This window comes from Hemiscyllium ocellatum, chromosome 20 (genome assembly GCF_020745735.1).
Source record: "Hemiscyllium ocellatum isolate sHemOce1 chromosome 20, sHemOce1.pat.X.cur, whole genome shotgun sequence".
NCBI lineage: Eukaryota > Metazoa > Chordata > Chondrichthyes > Orectolobiformes > Hemiscylliidae > Hemiscyllium > Hemiscyllium ocellatum.
This window is the reverse complement of record NC_083420.1, coordinates 49,825,385-49,842,699: the sequence shown is the minus strand read 5'-3', so window position 1 is coordinate 49,842,699 and position 17,315 is coordinate 49,825,385. Positions and strand designations below refer to the sequence as shown.

Here is a 17,315-nt window from a genome sequence, read left to right as displayed (position 1 = left end):
GCATTTGGATGGGTATATGAATAGGAAGGGTTTGGAGGGATATTGGCCGAATACTGGCAGGTGGGACTAGATTGGGTTGGGATATCTGATTGGCATGGACGGGTTGGACTGAAGGGTTTGTGTCCATGCTGTACATCTCGATGATTCTAAGACTCTACTGGCCAGGATAGCTATGTATGCTTACATTCACAGGAACGCACCTTTCAGCAGTCTCAGTATGTAGTTAACAGCTTTTGCATTTTATAAACACTTAAGGCAATGCTAGGTATATTTGTAAAGTGATGACTGTATCCAAGACACCCTCTAGACGGCTAGTGAATGGGGTTTGACACCACGGTGCTTTGCCCTTGTGCAATGTCAGGATGAAGAGACTCCTTCCTTATGAGCTTCACCTGCTGCACCCTGATTCCGAGTGGTCGTTTATCCATTTTGCACCTGAGAAAATCAACTACTGCTTGTGATGCAACTTCAGTAGACTGTAACAACCAACACTGACATATTCAGTCCAGATCTGCACCAGTGTCAAGTCAATCCCTGCTTGACTATAGCATCCTGTGTACTATTGAACTCAAGTCACTACACCTAACGGGGGGGCTGCGTTTCATAAGTTTGTGAAGTCAAATAAACCTGTTGGACTATAATATGGTGTCATGTGACTTCTGACTATGTAAATCCAGCTTGCATTTCAGCCAGGAATTAGCAGCATGCATGTTGCACATGATATTGGATTCTTCCCTGAGTTCTTCACCTTTAAGATAGCACAAGTTCAATTGTAAATTTAATGTTCAAAATATAAGGAATAGATCCACTTGCAGGAGCTCTAAAATTGCAAAACGAAAAGCCATCAGTACAAAGTAGTCACTAATAAATACAATACAGAATGGAAGTGAATCATCTTGACTCAGAGTAATGAGAACATGCAGCTTGCTGTTTTATGCAGCAGTTGAGATGGGTAGCATAAATATATTTAAGAGGAAGCTGAAGAAATACACATGAAGAAAAGAATCTAAGAGTGTACTGACAGAACTAAATCAAGTAGGTTGGGAGGTGGCTTGCATGGAGCACTATCACTGGCAAAAGCCGATTGAGCTGAATGCTCTGTTTCTATGCTATAATTTTACTGTTTTTCCATATAAACTATCTTGGCCAAAACATTGTTTTCAGTTAACACTGGAAAATAAGTGAGTACAAGAGAAAACCTGTGAAGTATTAGCAGAAATATTATAGAGCAAAAGCAGACTGGAAAATTCCAAATAAATATTTCTAATTTCTACTCAAAAGCAAGTGAACCTCTCGCTGCACAGCCTTTCTTGTTTACCATAGTTATTATGATGGAAATACGGTTGTAAACTTTATTTTCCTTTGAGATACAAAGATCCAATTAGCCTGACAAAAAGTTATCACAACTAAAAGTTATTCAAGGTGGGCAACACTGACATGCAAGAAGGAGAAAGTGAGGACTGTAGTTGCTGGAGATCAGAGTCGCAGAGTGTGGTGCTGGAAAAGCACAGCCGGTCAGGCAGCATCCAAGGAGCAAGAGAGTTGACATTTCGAGCATAAGCTCTTCATAAGGAAGGTTGGGGACGGTGCGCCAAGGGATCTGAGCAATAAATGGGAGGGGGTGGGAGGGGTGGAGGTAGCCAGGAATGTGATACTTTGGTGAACGTGGGGTGATGGTGATACGTCAGAGAGGAGAGTGGAGCAAATGGTTTTTGGGCGGGGGGGGTGGAAGTGGAGGAGAAGGAAGATGGACAGGTAGGACATGTCAAGAGGGCAGAGCGGAGTTGGGTGGTTGGATCTGGGATAAGGTGGGGGGAGAGAAATGGCAAACTGGTGAAGTCCACATTGATCCCATGTGGTTGGAGGGTCCCAAGGCGGAAAATGAGGCGTTCTTCCTCCAGGTGTCGGGAGGCTACAGTTTGGCGGTGGAGAAGGCCAAGGACACTCGTGTCTTTGGCAGAGTGGGAGGGGGAGTTAAAGTGTTTGGCCACATGACAGTGGGGTTGCTTAGTGAGTGCGTATCTGAAATGTTCTGCATGTTGGCATCCTGTCTCACCCAATGAGGAGGAGACAACATCAAGAGTAATGAACACAGTAGATGATGTGTGTGGAAGTACAGGTAAATCTCTGTCGGATGTGAAAGGCTCTTTTGGGGCCTTGGATGGAGGTAAGGTGGGAGGTGTGGGCGCAGATTTTGCACTTCTTGTGGTGGTGGGGAAGGTGCCAGGAGTGGTGGGTGGGCATGCACCTAAAAAGGGAATCGTGGATGGAATAGTCGCTCGTGAATGCAGATAGGGGTGGGGAGGGGAACAGATCCCTTGTGGTGGGGTCCGTTTGTGGATGACGGAAACATCGGAGGATGATGCATTGTATTCAGAGGTTGGTGGGGTGGAAGGTGTGCACCAGGGGGCTCCCGCCCTTATTGATGGGTGGGATTCAAGGGTGGAGGTGCGGGAAGCAGAAGAGATGTGCTTGGAGGGCATTGTCGACTATATGGGAGGGGAAATTGCAGTCTTTGGAGGAGGAGACCATCTGGGATGGTCCATAGCGGGACTGGTCCTTCTGGGAGCAAATGCAGCAGAGGAATTGAGAATAAGGGATAGCGATTTTACAGGAGGCAGGGTGGGAGGTGGTGTAGTCCAGTTAGCTGTGGGAATCGGTAGCTGTCCCTCTTTGGTATCAACACTTTAATGTACCAAGCTTTTGTGAAATTAAAGCAAGGGTGTAAAATAGCAGAAAGTCATGAAAGGCTGAGACTTTCCTCCACATAGGAAATTTCGTAACTCTACTACATGAGCAACATTCCCACATGTCTTCAATTAGTTCCCTTTAAAGCAACATGTTAGTCACAAAATCAGTCCAAGAAGCTTTTTCATGCAAGAATTGAGTCAGATCAAGTACTACTAAACAATAAGGCCAGTCATGCAAACCCATTATGCTTTCAACGATCTAAAGACTGAGTTGTCATTAAAACAGAAGTATTAAACTGTCTGTGTGAGAACCAATTACTTGAGGTTGAAATGTCCAAATCGGTTAGCTGAATTCTCGTTCCTTTTGTACATGTCAAATCTACCCTAAATGACACAGAGGTTTTACTTCCCAGGCACGCAGGGACATTGTAATGTCCCCTCATCATCTGCTACTCCTTGTTACACATACTATTTGGCACCATATATTGTAAAATACTCCCAATTATGCACTGTCTTGATTGCTAGTTTTCACAGACAGAGTCTGCAAGAGGTTTTGCTTTAATGCATAGCCTACCACTGTATTTTCATATCGCATTGCTTTTATGGTGAATGATACATTACACATCTTTTGTTTCTATATTACTAACTGCAATGTCATTTTGGCATAATTCAAAGGATCAATTGTGCAGTATTAAATCTGATTTCATCATAAAGTGGCAAAAAGCTAAAATATTAACATGGATCTCAGTCAGACAGCCACTTCACTCCAGGCTCCAATGAACCCCCTCATTTCCACCTTTACTGTTGTCAATCATGATTATTCTATTGCTTTCCTAGCTAGTCTTCTGGATAATTGTATCAGAAAAATGCTTACAACCTTATAATCCTACATCAATTCTTACTTGTCAGTAACCCCTTTCTTTGCTGAAACACCATGTTCCAGATTTCCCAGAACATTAGACTTTCAGCTTTAGATTCAAACATTCCCATGTCTTCGGTTTCAGCTCTATAATATCTTGGGCACTATGACCCCTAAACCCTGAAATGGCTGTTTCTCAGACTCCAGTTTATTTTAGGTTTCCCCAGCTTCACTCCTGCGTTGGCAGATGCCCTTTATGATATGTATGCATTGCACTCTGACACTTGCCTCTGTCAGCCCCTACTTTTCACTTCTTCAAAACCCTCCTTACAGCTTATTTTTTGATCAAATTGTTTGGTATTTTCTTTTACTTGGGCTCTTGAGGTGCAATTTAGAACTTTTCTTTAAACTTTTAAGGGTGCCCTATAAATGTGTTTTTTCTGCTAAAACCAAAAATAAAAGGTCCTTAATGCCAGAATAAAACCTTGTAGTCAGGTTTTGAACAACGTAAGGACTCAGGTGCCTGCTTGACAAAAAATGTCAATCAAGCATCAGACCTGCAACAAATAATTATCTTAATTAGATTGAATGTACGGCTCTGAAATAGACTGTTAACCCTAAATAGTGCACGTTAGTAATTTATGATCCACACATGCATCCTTACGATTTTCTTTATCCAACAATATTTAACATAACGATAATTATGGAAAATCATTCCCAAGTTAAATGTGATCAAAAACATGATAAAACCATAAAAAGCCACCTCTATTATGCCTTTATGATGAAACTGCAGGGGTATGACAGAAGGTACGCATTTCATTGCTATTTTTGGATAAGTAATAGAAGACCAATTTGTTATATTGGACATTCATTCCCCCATAGTAAGGACATTAATTAAAAAAGTTAAGTGAAGCTACACTTTTAAGTTATTTTCTCACAGCACTCGTTAATTTTCAGCCATTGCACTATGATTTTCAAACTAGTGATCCATGTTTTGATGTATAATGCAATACAATTAACAGATCAGTTATTTTTGTTTTCCATCTGAATTGATTTCTGCAATCCTTGTAACAGGTCTGGAATCATCTCTTTTCACACAATGGGCCCATTTCTTGAAAGTTAGAAACAAAATTTGCTTGAATCTTAAAAAGAAATTGTTGGAGAAACTCAGCAGGTCTGGCAGCATCTGTGGAGAGAAAGCAGAGTTAATGCTTCGGGTCCAGTGATCCTTCTGCAAAATAGTCCCAAAATATTAACTCTGCTTTCTCTCCACAGATGCTGCCTGTCTTGCTGGTTTCCTCAGCAATCGGTTTTTGTCTCAGATTTTCAGCATCTGCAATGTTTTATTTGCTTGAATCATGTCTGTCATACTTTAGAATTCTGCATTACAGTTCACAACATTCTTTGAACTGCCTAACACCTTACCTTAGGATCTGTCCATAAAGAGCACTTCTTGCATAAACGACAAGGTGCTCCTGGTGACCGTGGGTGTTGGCAGAAGTGGTCGTACCCATTTATGGGAGCCCGGCAGAGGTAGCAGATCTGTGCCCCACAACGACAGGACATTCTGTTACATCCCTCAGATTTTATGAGGCCCATTGTGCATTTGTGACATTTCCTGATTGCAGCTGCAGTCATTTTTTCCTCACTGTAACACAAGATCAGTGTGATTGAGAAAACATTGATTTGCAAAGATAAATTGCAAAAATTCTCAATTCAATGCTTGTTGTTTATCTAAATCCTCTTTATTTTAACCACTCATCTCTTTAACACATTTCTAGTAACTTGCCGAAGGACCTTTCACAGGTATCTGGACAGTGTATTAGTGAACTAGATGGGTGGCAACCATCGCCAAGTTCAACAATCAGATGTACTTGTCAATTAAGTATCCCATACAGTCAAAGTGATAATCCTGGTTCATTCCTCCAGCCCAGTCCTTAACATAAGGCTGAAACTATAAGGTAGCAGCAGCTCACAAGTTGCAAGAAAAACAGCATAAAACATATTAAGGTCATTTGTAAACATTTTGCTCCAGATATTCAAGAAAATCTGCTGTACCCAAAACTGAAGTAACTCAATATTTTTCACAACTTTTATTGTGGCAGTGACTACATTAATCCATCTGCAACTTCAGAGCTACAAACATTACACAGATAGAAAGGGATAATTCTGTCAAAAATATGCAGAAAAACAGAAAATACATAGGTCAAGCAACATCTGAAAAGAGAAAGTAGTTTTCACTGGTAGTTTGTTATTTTGCACACAGAGGCATGGAGACCATTACTTGGAATCTCTGAGGATGTTCTCATGTTATAACTTCGGAGGAGAAATGGTATGAAGAGCAGCATAAACAATTTCTCTTGGGATTCAGCAGAGGTTACAGTGGAAGGCACAGACTCAATGGGGTGAAGAGCCTTCTTCTGTGTTATAGGCCTCTAAGCCACACTCATGTGGCTTGAACTCAAGGCTGGGCTGACACATAAATCTAGTACTGAGGTAGCAGTGTCCTGTCAAGAGGAATCATTTTCTTCCACCAGATGGGGTGTTAAACCGAGGCTGTGTCTTCTTTCAGGTGAATGTATAAGATTCTATAGATCTTGCCTTATTCAAATAGTAAGGGAGCAGATCTCTCCAGTATCTTAGCCATATTTAACCCTCAATTCACACACACCCTTTCGGATCTTGCAGAGTCTAAATTGGTTGCAATGTTTTAAACATTAGAGAAGTGAACACATTTTGAAAGTATTTTATGGACTGTAAAAGGTTTTGAGACGATTGGAGGACAAGAAAATACATAACTTTCGACCAAGTCCAACGTAATGCTCGCAATATATTTACACAGTATAGTTCAGCAACCACATTCTTTTATGAATAGTTTAAAGGGTATTAAGCAAAAAAGATCCTCAATCAAGCATTCAAATCAGGAAGCCATAATCATGAATCCATTAAATTAACAGTACTACGTGTAGCACTGAGACTCAAACAATCTTAATCTAGAAGGGCCACTAGAATATGTAGGTCATGGGGGCTAAGCAGCAGAAAGTTCACCAGTAAAGAACAGCCACTTACATGAAGTAACAGTGCCAATGTTAGTGCTAATGGACTCATTCCTCAGTTAGTCAGTGGCGCAGATGAGTGGGGGAAATGGAGAAGATTAACTGGTTTGCCACCTGACTTGCAAGTCGAAAAATTAAAAATCCAGTAGATGTAGTATACTTGGACTTTCAGAAAGATTTTGATAAAATCCCACATCGGAGGTTAGTGAGCAAAATTAGGGCGCATGGTATTGGGGGCAAAGTACTAACTCGGATTGAAAGTTGGTTGGCTGATAGGAAACAAAGAGTAGTGATAAACGGCTCCATTTTGGAATGGCAGGTAGTGACCAGTGGGGTACCACAGGAATCAGTACTGGGACCGCAGCATTTTACAATATATGTTAATGATATAGAAGATGGTGCTAGCAATAACATTAGCAAATTTGCTGATGATACTAAGCTGGATGGCAGGGTGAAATGTGATGAGGATGTTAGGAGATTACAGGGCGACCTGGGCAAGTTAAGTGAGTGGTCAGATGTATGGCAGATACAGTTTAGTGTGAATAAATGTATGATTATCTACTTTGATGGCAAGAACAGGAAGGCAGATTACTACCTAAATGGAATCAATTTAGGTAAAGGGGCAGTACAGAGAGATCTAGGTGTTCTTGTACCCCAGTCAATGAAGGTAAGCATGCAGGTACATCAGGTAGTAAAGAAGGCTAATAGATGCTGGCCTTCATAACAAGAGGGATTGAGTATAGAAGCAAAGAGGTTCTTCTGCAGCTGTACAGGGCCCTGGTGAGACCACACCTGGAGTATTGTATGCAGTTCTGGTCTCCAAATTTGAGGAAAGACATTCTGGCTGTTGAGGGAGTGCAGCGTAGGTTCACGAGGTCAATTGCTGGAATGGCGGGATTACCTTACACTGAAAGACTGGAGCGACTGGGCTTGTATACCCTTGAGTTTAGAAGACAGAGGGGATCTGATTGAGACATATAAGATTATCAAAGAACTGGACACTCTGGAGGCAGGAAACATGTTTCCGCTAATGGATAAGTGCTGAACCAGGGGACACAGCTTAAAAATACAGGGTAGACCATTTAGGTCAGAGATAAGGAGAAACTTCTTCACCCAGAGAGTAGTGGCTGTGTGGAATGCTCTGCCCCAGAAGGCAGTGAAGGCCCAGTCTCTGGATTCATTTAAGAAAGAGTTGGATAGAGCTCTCAAGGATTGTGGAATCAAGGGTTATGGAGATAAGGCAGGAACAGGATACTGATTAAGGATGATCAGCCATGATCATATTGAATGGTGGGGCAGGCTCGAAGGGCAGAATGGCCTACTCCTGCACCTATTGTCTACTGTCTATTGTCTAAAGTTGACACTTTATAAGGTACTTTTCAATTTTTAAATAACAAAGAACAAAGTCTTTCACATTCCAGAGACATCCTGTTATGCAGAAATCACCATTCTGAGGTAATTGTTTACTTTTAGACTGGACTAGGAAAGTTCAATTAAATTAGTCTAGATAGTGGGCTATAAATAGAAAGAGAGAGTAATATTTTTTCTGTTATAATATTGGGAATATTACACCAGTTCAGAAAATGCTCAAACATTTATAAACCATATTAATGATTTGAAGGGACCAAATGTGTGATTGCTAACTTTGCTGATGATACAAAAATATTAGGAAAGTAAGGTGTGAAAAGAACAAGGAGTCTGCAAAAGGATATAGATAGATTAAATGAATGTGCAAAGGTTTCACAGATGAGTATAATTTGGGAAAGTGCAAATTCTGCCAAGAACAGCAGAAAGCTGCATATTATTTAAAGAGAGAGGAATTAAGGATTGACATACAGAGGATTTTGGGTGTTCTGATACCTCCTCTTAATTTGTTCTCAGGTGTGGGCATGGCTGATTCAATCAGCATTTAATACCCCTAATTACATAGAACATAGAACAGTACAGCACAGAACAGGCCCTTCAACTCACGATGTTGTGCCGACTACTGATCCTCATGTATGCACCCTCAAATTTCTGTGACCATATGCATGACCAGCAGTCTCTTAAATGTCCTCAATGACCCTGCTTCCACAACTGCTGCTGGCAACTCATTCCACGCTCTCACAACTCTCTGTGTAAAGAACCCCTCTATACTTTCCTCCAACCAGCTTAAAACTATGGCCCCTCGTGTTAGTCACTTCTGCCTTGGGAAATAGTCTCTGGCTATCGACTCTATCAATGCCTCTCATTATCTTATATCCCTCAATTAGGTGCTCTCTCCTTCTCCTTTTCTCCAATGAAAAAAGTCCGAGCTCAGTCAACCTCTCTTCATAAAATAGGCCCTCCAGTCCAGGCAGCATCCAGGTAAACCTCCTCTGAACCCTCTCCAAAGCATCCACATCTTTCCTATAATAGGGCGACCAGAACTGGACGCAATATTCCAAGTGCGGTCTAACCAAAGTTTTATAGAGCTGCAACAAGATCTCACGACTCTTAAACTCAATCCCCCTGTTAATGAAAGCCAAAACACCATATGCTTTCTTAACAACCCTGTCCACTTGCATGGCCATTTTAAGGGATCTATGTACCTGCACACCAAGATCCTTCTGTTCCTCCACAGTGCCAAGAATCATATCCTTAATCCTGTACTCAGCATTCAAATTCGACCTTCCAAGATGCATCACCTCGCATTTATCCAGGTTGAACTCCATCTGCCACCTCTCAGCCCATCTCTGCATCCTATCAATATTCCGCTGCAGCCTACAACAGCCCTCTATACTGTCAACGACACCTCCAAACTTTGTGTTGTCTGCAAACTTGCTGACCCATCCTTCAAATCTCCTCATCCAAGTCATTTATAAAAATTACAAACTGTAGAGGCCCAAGGACAGAGCCCTGTGGAACACCACTCACCACAGACTTCCAGGCAGAATATTTTCCTTCTACTACCACTTGCTGTGTTCTGTTGGCCAGCCAATTCTGTATCCAGACAGTTAAGTTCCCCTGTATCCCATCCCTCCTGACCTTCTGAATGAGCCTACTCTGGGGAACCTTACCTTGGAGAAGAGAGTGGTAGCAGCTTTTATGAAACTGTTATGACACGGGGCAAACTCCTCTGCTAACTTAAACCAGCCACACAGAAAAAGTTCACCTCGGACCATAATCTGTTAAAATTCAAGAAGCAAAGAACTGTCCTAGAGGTCACTTTTAAAGTAAAAATAAACAAACTTATTTTTTAAGTCCAACAGAGAATATTAAAATCAACAACTGCTTACTCTTTTTCTTAAACCTATCTTTCACCTCCCACTCTACAATACTAGTCTGATAAAACATCCCAATTAAAACTTATAAAAGAAATTCAACTTTCAAAACCAGCTAGCTGTTGAATCTTCTCTTTGAACCTTTCTCTGCAGATTTTCCTCTAGGTTGGTTTCGATGCTCTGCTGCACAAACTTCTTATAAATGTGTACCTTTCAGAGAGCGCTTCAATCAGCAGTCTATATTTGTGGATGCCCTTGGCAGTTCTCCTTCTAACTGTTCATAATGTCTGGTTTTGCACCCCAAAACATCGGATCGTTTCATTGTTTTTAATATTATCAAATTACTAAATTTAAATGATTGGATTTTGGTATCTTGGGTCATAATTTAAACTGATTGGCTGAATTTGAATTTATTTTTGTTTCGTGGCAACTCATCTGCAGCTATGTGTTTCCCAAGTGTTACATTCTTACTTTGTTCAGGACACTCGGTGCTTTGTCAGTTCTTTCTCGTTTTTCAACTCTTAAAGCTATAGTACACCGCGATACCTTCGTAACAAAATACCGCAGTCAGATGTAGGGACAAACACAGAATGCTGTGGGGTTACAGGATATTGATCGAGCAACTGGGAATGAGAGGTTATCTATTGGAAGTGCTGCATAGGTTGGACATGTATCCACTAGAAGAATGAGGTGGTGAGCTTATTGAAACATCAGTCCTGAGGAGATTTGACAGCATCGATGCTGAAAGGATATTTCCCCTTGTGGGAGGAACTGAAACCACAGGACAGAGTTTAAAAGGCATTGCTTATTTAAGGTAGAAATGAAGGGAATTTTTCTCTCTGTCTGTGGAACTCTCTATTCATGGAATTCATTGCCACGGAGTGCAGTGGAGACCAGGAAGTAAAGTATCTTCAAGGCAGAAATTGATAAATTCTTGATCTCGCAAGGAGAGTGCGTGTAAGTGGCCGTCAGCCATGTTTGATGGCGGAGTGGACTCGATGGGCCAAATGGCCTTACTTCCACTCCTATCTGTTATGGTCTTCTTCCAGGGATCAGTGGAAACAGAGTATTTGAATATTTTTAAGGTAGTGGTGGTAAATAGCCTTTGATTTCCATATTTATTGAAGAATCTCAGAGGTAGGCAGGAAAGCAAATTGAGGCTACATGATCTCATCAAATGGCAGAGTAGGCACCAGGGATCTCAACATTTGTATGTATACAATAAAGACTTTCCTGAGCTTTGTGAGGTTGCCAGGATCATGCTGAGAAAACATTTTACTGATATGCTTGGAGATGCCAATGTGCCCATACTTGCTTTTGTGAAGTGCAATTATCCAGATCTAGTTCTGGTTTCTAATTGGTTACATTCACAAGTAGAATCATGTTCTTGTTACCAAGATTTAAATGATTCAGTTGCACGATATGAAAGCTAAACACTTGTGATGGAACACGTAAACCAATTGGTATTTAAAGGCTAATTTCAAAACCATCCTTTCTAGACAATCTATTGCAAAGACTCATACTGCATCTCCTGGTGAACTGCAGCAGGCTCTTCCTGCTTCTGTGGAGCAGGATGCATCGATGGTCAAAAAGGAAACCACATATGACGGACACAGTATTTGGTGCTCAACGTCCTCAGGAAAATGACCGATACACTTCCTAAATTTCTATCGCATCTGCACAGCTAGGAAACAATATTTTCAGCTGGCCACAAACAATTCTAAACTAAGGTTTAATGACTTTCCGGACCTCTGTGGCTGACAATATTGTGCAAGTTTCCATTGGTAACAAGCATCAGACTTAAACTTAGCACTACCATAATATGTAAATGGAAATTATGAGTCTTAGTTTCAAAATCAAAGTCTACCCAATTGCTTAAAGCTACTTTTGTCAAGTGCTAGCATAGCATTCTGCCTTTTCTTTCCTGTCCCAGAAAATCAACACTTGTTTTTACATGATATTTTGCCTTCAGCACACAGCTTTTAACTACTCTTTAGTATGGTAGAGTAAGTGTGTGCAACCCTTGGAACCTTGAAACTCCAATTGGGCCCTTCCAATTTGCCTCAATTTTGTAACTGTTACTGGCATGCTGTCACCAGGTATTTAATGCTCTCATCAGAGAATAAATTAGCTGAGAATTCTGCACTATTTGATTGAGGAATTAGTCAGACATATCCAATCCCAACTGTAACATTATAGGAGACACACAGTATTCCACAATACAACAGCTATCTGTTACATGAAACAATGTAAAATATCTCTACCTTTTACAGTATGGGAATCCAATAAGTAAATTCCCCCTTCCACTGACTGGCTCTATATGCTTGGAATCAGACACCAATTGCAGATACTGTGAAGGGAGACTTTGCATGTCTAATATGGTGCATTACATTAACCACAAGCTTTAAAAACATTGTCTCAAGCAACACTGTGGGGTGACTCATTCCTCCACCTCCACTACAGAACACCATCAACATCAGTTTCACTGTGGACATTCCTTGTTCAGATTAATACAGACCCTTAAACTTTTTAAAGAAAGCATTGAAATTATTTAGTTTCCACGAGTCTGTTTGTGCCTCAGAATCATGTTTATTTTGTTACAATTTCAGATATGACCAATAAACTATGCTATGATCTGGCTGGGGACCAAATAATTTTCTTCAAAGCAGACCATATTTCAGATTCTGGATGCTTACTAAGAAAACACAAACAAGATTCCACAGTCTTGAGTTTTCCACAGTTATAACAATTAAACAATTATATACATATCTTATACTCTAACATCCAGAGTTAAGGTAAATCTGAGAAACAGGCAAATTACAGTTAACTGGTACATCAAAAAGCAGATGTGATCAAGACAGATCCCATGGAGTTCTCAGCATCCTTCTCAGACAAGAGTGATCACGGAGTCATAAAACATTCTTTGAAAACTCTGTCTCCTTTACAAATACATGCCATTATTCACTTACAAATATTTAGCGTTAACTTTCAAACACCACTCCATCATGGACTGCCTCAATTACTGTCCAACAGAGATGTGAGCAATCTCTTCTCAACACTTAACTCCAATGAATTCCAACTGTTGCATTCCAGCATTGATTCATGGGAAGAATTCCAGGTCTGTTGTGTACAGCTCGCTGCACTAGGCTGCTCTTGGCCTTGGGTTTCTCCAAGGTCCAATATTCCTCAGTTGCACTTTGCAAATACTGTTTGTAGGTTTCCGTCTTCCCCATTCTTAGTTACCTGTACTTGAATGAACGCCCAGATCCTCAGAGAAGCTGCTGCCAACAAGTGCTCACTTTCCAATCACTCAATCTCTTCTCCCAATACCGCATCCAACAAGACTACACTCCAGCATCAAATCAATGGCACAATTTCAGCATTTCTGCTACTCGGAACAGAATTCTATTGCCAACAGGCCTATTTTGCAAGAACTGCCTGAACCAGCAAATGGCAGCACTTCAGCAACATCTCTCATTGAGACACTGAGCAACAGTTCAGCAGTGACTTGAACTATTCTGAGTGACCTCTTAAAACTTGCTAACAGGCCCTGTTCCGTTCCTAGGCAAAAAGCAAATTTGACAGACATCAGAACATTCTGTGGTTTGAATGTTACTATATCCAGCCAAATTCAGGGCACAGAAAAAAAATGTATTGTATCACAAATTAAATAGCAGTTAAAATTGAGTTCATAGGAGGCTACGAACCATCAGTAATTGATTTTTGATTGATGTCATATACTAGAAATTATTATTTCAAGATTCTTGGCAATTATAACTTCCATGCGCATACTGAAACAGAAAACAATTAACAGGCATCCCATTTAAGACCGAGATGCGAAGTTCATTTTTCTCTCAGATATCTGTTAGTCTGTAGAATTCTTTTCCCGCACAGATCATTGAATATTTCTAAGGCTGAGTTAGATAAAGTCTTGATTCAAAGGGAATCAAAAGTTATAGGGTGTAGACAGGAAAGTAAGAGGCGACGCCACAATCAGATCAGTCATGAACTTATCAAAGGGCACAGCAAACCTTGAGGCACTAAACGGCCTACTCATTCTCTTAATTCATTTAGTGTTCCAACTCTCAGCATTGCTGTTATTTGACTGTGATCTGTGACATAACGCATGACAAACTTCAAAAAGCATTGCATGCAAAATTCATGGCAAAAGTTAATATTCCCAGGTTTCCATTGATGCTGTTTGCACCTGCACTATGTTAATATATACAGAGTGCAATGGTCGGATCCCACACAGGAGATCTTTGGGAACATACAAATTATAGCAAGTGGTAACGACATGGCCTCTCAAGTCTACTGTGCAATTTGGTGAGATCTTGGTCGATTTCCTACCTCAGTGCATTTTCCTACATGAACATCCTATCTTGACACCTTCAAGTACAAAAACCTGGCCTGTGTTTTCTATGAAATGGATTATACAAACTTTTAAAATCTTTAACTTTTGTGGTGACTGTAGGAATAGCAGGGCTTGATTTCCAATGTGCTAAACCAGTCAGGCACAGCATTGTTTCCCACTTTAGGACATGTTATAACATTAAAGGGTGTTCTCAAAATGCAGGTTTGAGGTTGTTTAACAGCAGAACAGATAGCTGCAAAAGTGCAGATTTAAAGTATTGTTAAATTGTGCTCTGAAAGCCTAAGCAATGAATTGTGGTAAGAATACATCTTGTTTAAAGGAATCACCCTTGTTTCAATGATATTGCTCAGCATCCTAACTTTGGCATACTTCAGCCAGAAGGTGACAAAATCAGATTTGCTTTTAAACTTGAGCACAGAAATTATGAGGAACACAGAAACAGCTCCTTTCATCATCTATAACATTACAAAGTTCTTTGATCTTCAGATCACACCTCTGTCTTTCTAAAGTGCAACCTGGAGCATGGGAATGAGGTGTACGGGACAGGTTTGAGTTGTGCTCAGTAGGGATGGCAATTCACTTCAATGTTCCCAGACACAAAGTGGGAGAAACTTACCCTGGGATGTGCACAAGTAAGAACCAGGTGACGATATTCCAATTGCTGAACAATGACCACCTTTCATAAGGTGCCAGCAGTCAGCTATTAAAGCTCTCATTGTACCTTCACTGCCCATATGTTCAGGATAGTTGAAAAATAATAAACATAAACGAAGGTGGGATGCATCCTATGATACTGCTTGATGGATATAATATTATCTTGCTCTTCATCGATAGAGGTATCAACTAATGTATGCCGAGGCCACATGGTGCAAAAGTTTCTGTCAATGTTTGACTGTGCTTAGTGAGCTATTCTTACATAGAGCATTGGATTGGATTGATAGTTAGGCCAGAGATGAAAAAACACAAGTTCAGATCAGCGTTTGCAGTGTGTGTGTGGATGGTCAAGGCAGCTCTGGATTTGGTTCAGAAGCATCCCTTTCAACAGAACATAGAACAATACAGCGCAGAACAGCCCTCGATGTTGTACCGACCTGTGAACTAATCTAAGCCCATCACCCATCATCATCATCCCTATGTTTATCCAAGGACTGTTTAAATGCCCTTAATGTGGCTGAGTTAACTACAGTGGCAGCTAGGGCATTCCACACCCTGACCACTCTAGTGAAGAACCTGCCTCTGACATTGGTCTTAAATCTATCACCCCTCAATTTGAAGCTATGCCCTTTCGTACAAGCCAATGTCATCAACCTCAGAAAAAGACTCTCACTGTCCACCCTATCTAATCCTCTGATCATCTTGTATGTCTCTATTAAATCCCCTCTTAGCCTCCTTCTCTTCAATGAGAACAGACCCAAGTCCCTCAGCCTTTCCGCATCAGACCTTCGCTTCAGACCAGGCAACTTCCTGGTACATCTCCTATAACACCTTTTCCAATGCTTCCACATCCTTCCTGTAATAGGGCGACCAGAACTGCCCACAATACTCCAAGTGAGGCCGCACTAGTGTTTTGTACAGTTGCAGCATGACATCATGGCTCCAGAACTCAATCCCTCTACCAATAAAACCTAATACACCGTATGCCTTCTTAACAGCACTATCAACCCGGATGGCAATTTCAGGGATCGATATATACAGACATCACAATACCTCAGCTTATCCACACTACCAAGAATCTTTCCATTAATCCAGTATTCTGCCTGCCTGTTATTTTCTTCCCAAAGAGAATCACCTCATTGAACTCCATTTGCCACCTTTCAGTCCAGTTCTGTAGTATATCCAAGTCTCCCTGTAACCTGCAACATCCTTCCACACTGCCCACCACTCCACCAACTTTAGTATCATCTGCAAACTTACTAACCCATCCACCTATGCCTGTGTCCAAGTCGTTTATAAAAATGACAAACAGCAATGATCCCAAAACAGATCCTTGTGGCACACCACTAGTAACGGGAATCCAGGCTGAATATTTTCCAACAACCACAACTTGTTGCCTTCTTACAGAAAGACGGTTTCTAATACAAATTGCTGAATCACCTTCAAGCCCATGCCTCCGCATTTTCTCCAGTAGCCTACCATGTGGAACCTTATCAAAGGCTTTGCTGAAGTCCATGTACACCATGTCAACTACCCTAACTTCATCCACATGCTTGGTCACCTTCTCAAAATTTCAATGAGATTGGTGAGACACGACCTGCCCTTGATGAATCCACATTGACTACTTTCAATCAAATTGTTGCTTGCCAGATGATTATAAATCCTACCTCTTATAATCCTTTCCAAAACTTTTCCGACAACAGACGTAAGGCTCACTGGTCGATAATTACTTGGGTCATCTCTACTGCCCTTGAACAAGGGCACAACATTTGCAATCCTCCGGTACGAAACTTGTAGACAATGACGACTCAAAGATCAAGGCCAAAGGCTCGTCCATCTCCTTCCCAGAGAAATCTTGGAAAAATCCCTTAGGGTCCAGGGGACTTATTTACTTTCACACTTTTTAGAATTAATAACACCTCCTCCTTACTAACCTCAATCCTTTCAAGTCTAATAGCCTGTATCTCTCTTCTCCTCTACAATATTCTTCTTTTCCTGAGTGAAAACAGATTAGAAATATTCATTTAGCATCTCTCCGATCTCCACAGGGTCCGCACACAACTTCCCATTTCTGTTTTTGACAGGCCCTATTTCGACTCCCGTCATCCTTTTATTCCTTACATAGCTATAGAAAGCTTTAGGATTCTCCTTTATTTGCCTGCCAAAGACTGTTCATCTCTCCTCCTTGCTCTTCTTAACTCTCTCTTTAAATCCTTTCTAGCTACTCTACTTCTCCATCGCCTCATTGGAACCATCTCGCGTCAACGTCACATAAGCCTCCCTCTTCCGCTTAATAAGAAATACAATTTCTTTAGTAAATCACAGTTCCCTTACCTTATCACTTCCTCCTTGCTTGACAGGGACATACTTATCAAAGACATGCAATATATGTTCCTTAAACAAGCTCCATCTTTCCACTGTCCCCATACCCTGCATTTT

At 40.9% G+C, this 17,315-nt stretch overlaps 1 protein-coding gene across 4 annotated transcripts in view; it reads right to left on the bottom strand.

The window, feature by feature from the left end:
* The window catches only part of rnf216 (ring finger protein 216), a 220,346-nt gene that overhangs the window by 28,192 nt on the left and 174,839 nt on the right, over positions 1 to 17,315 (bottom strand). For all 4 annotated transcript variants that reach the window (XM_060840343.1, XM_060840345.1, XM_060840344.1 and 1 more), the window contains one exon: positions 4,975 to 5,197. In XM_060840343.1, coding sequence (XP_060696326.1) covers positions 4,975 to 5,197 — 223 coding nt within the window. The remainder of the gene's footprint in view (positions 1 to 4,974; positions 5,198 to 17,315) is intronic.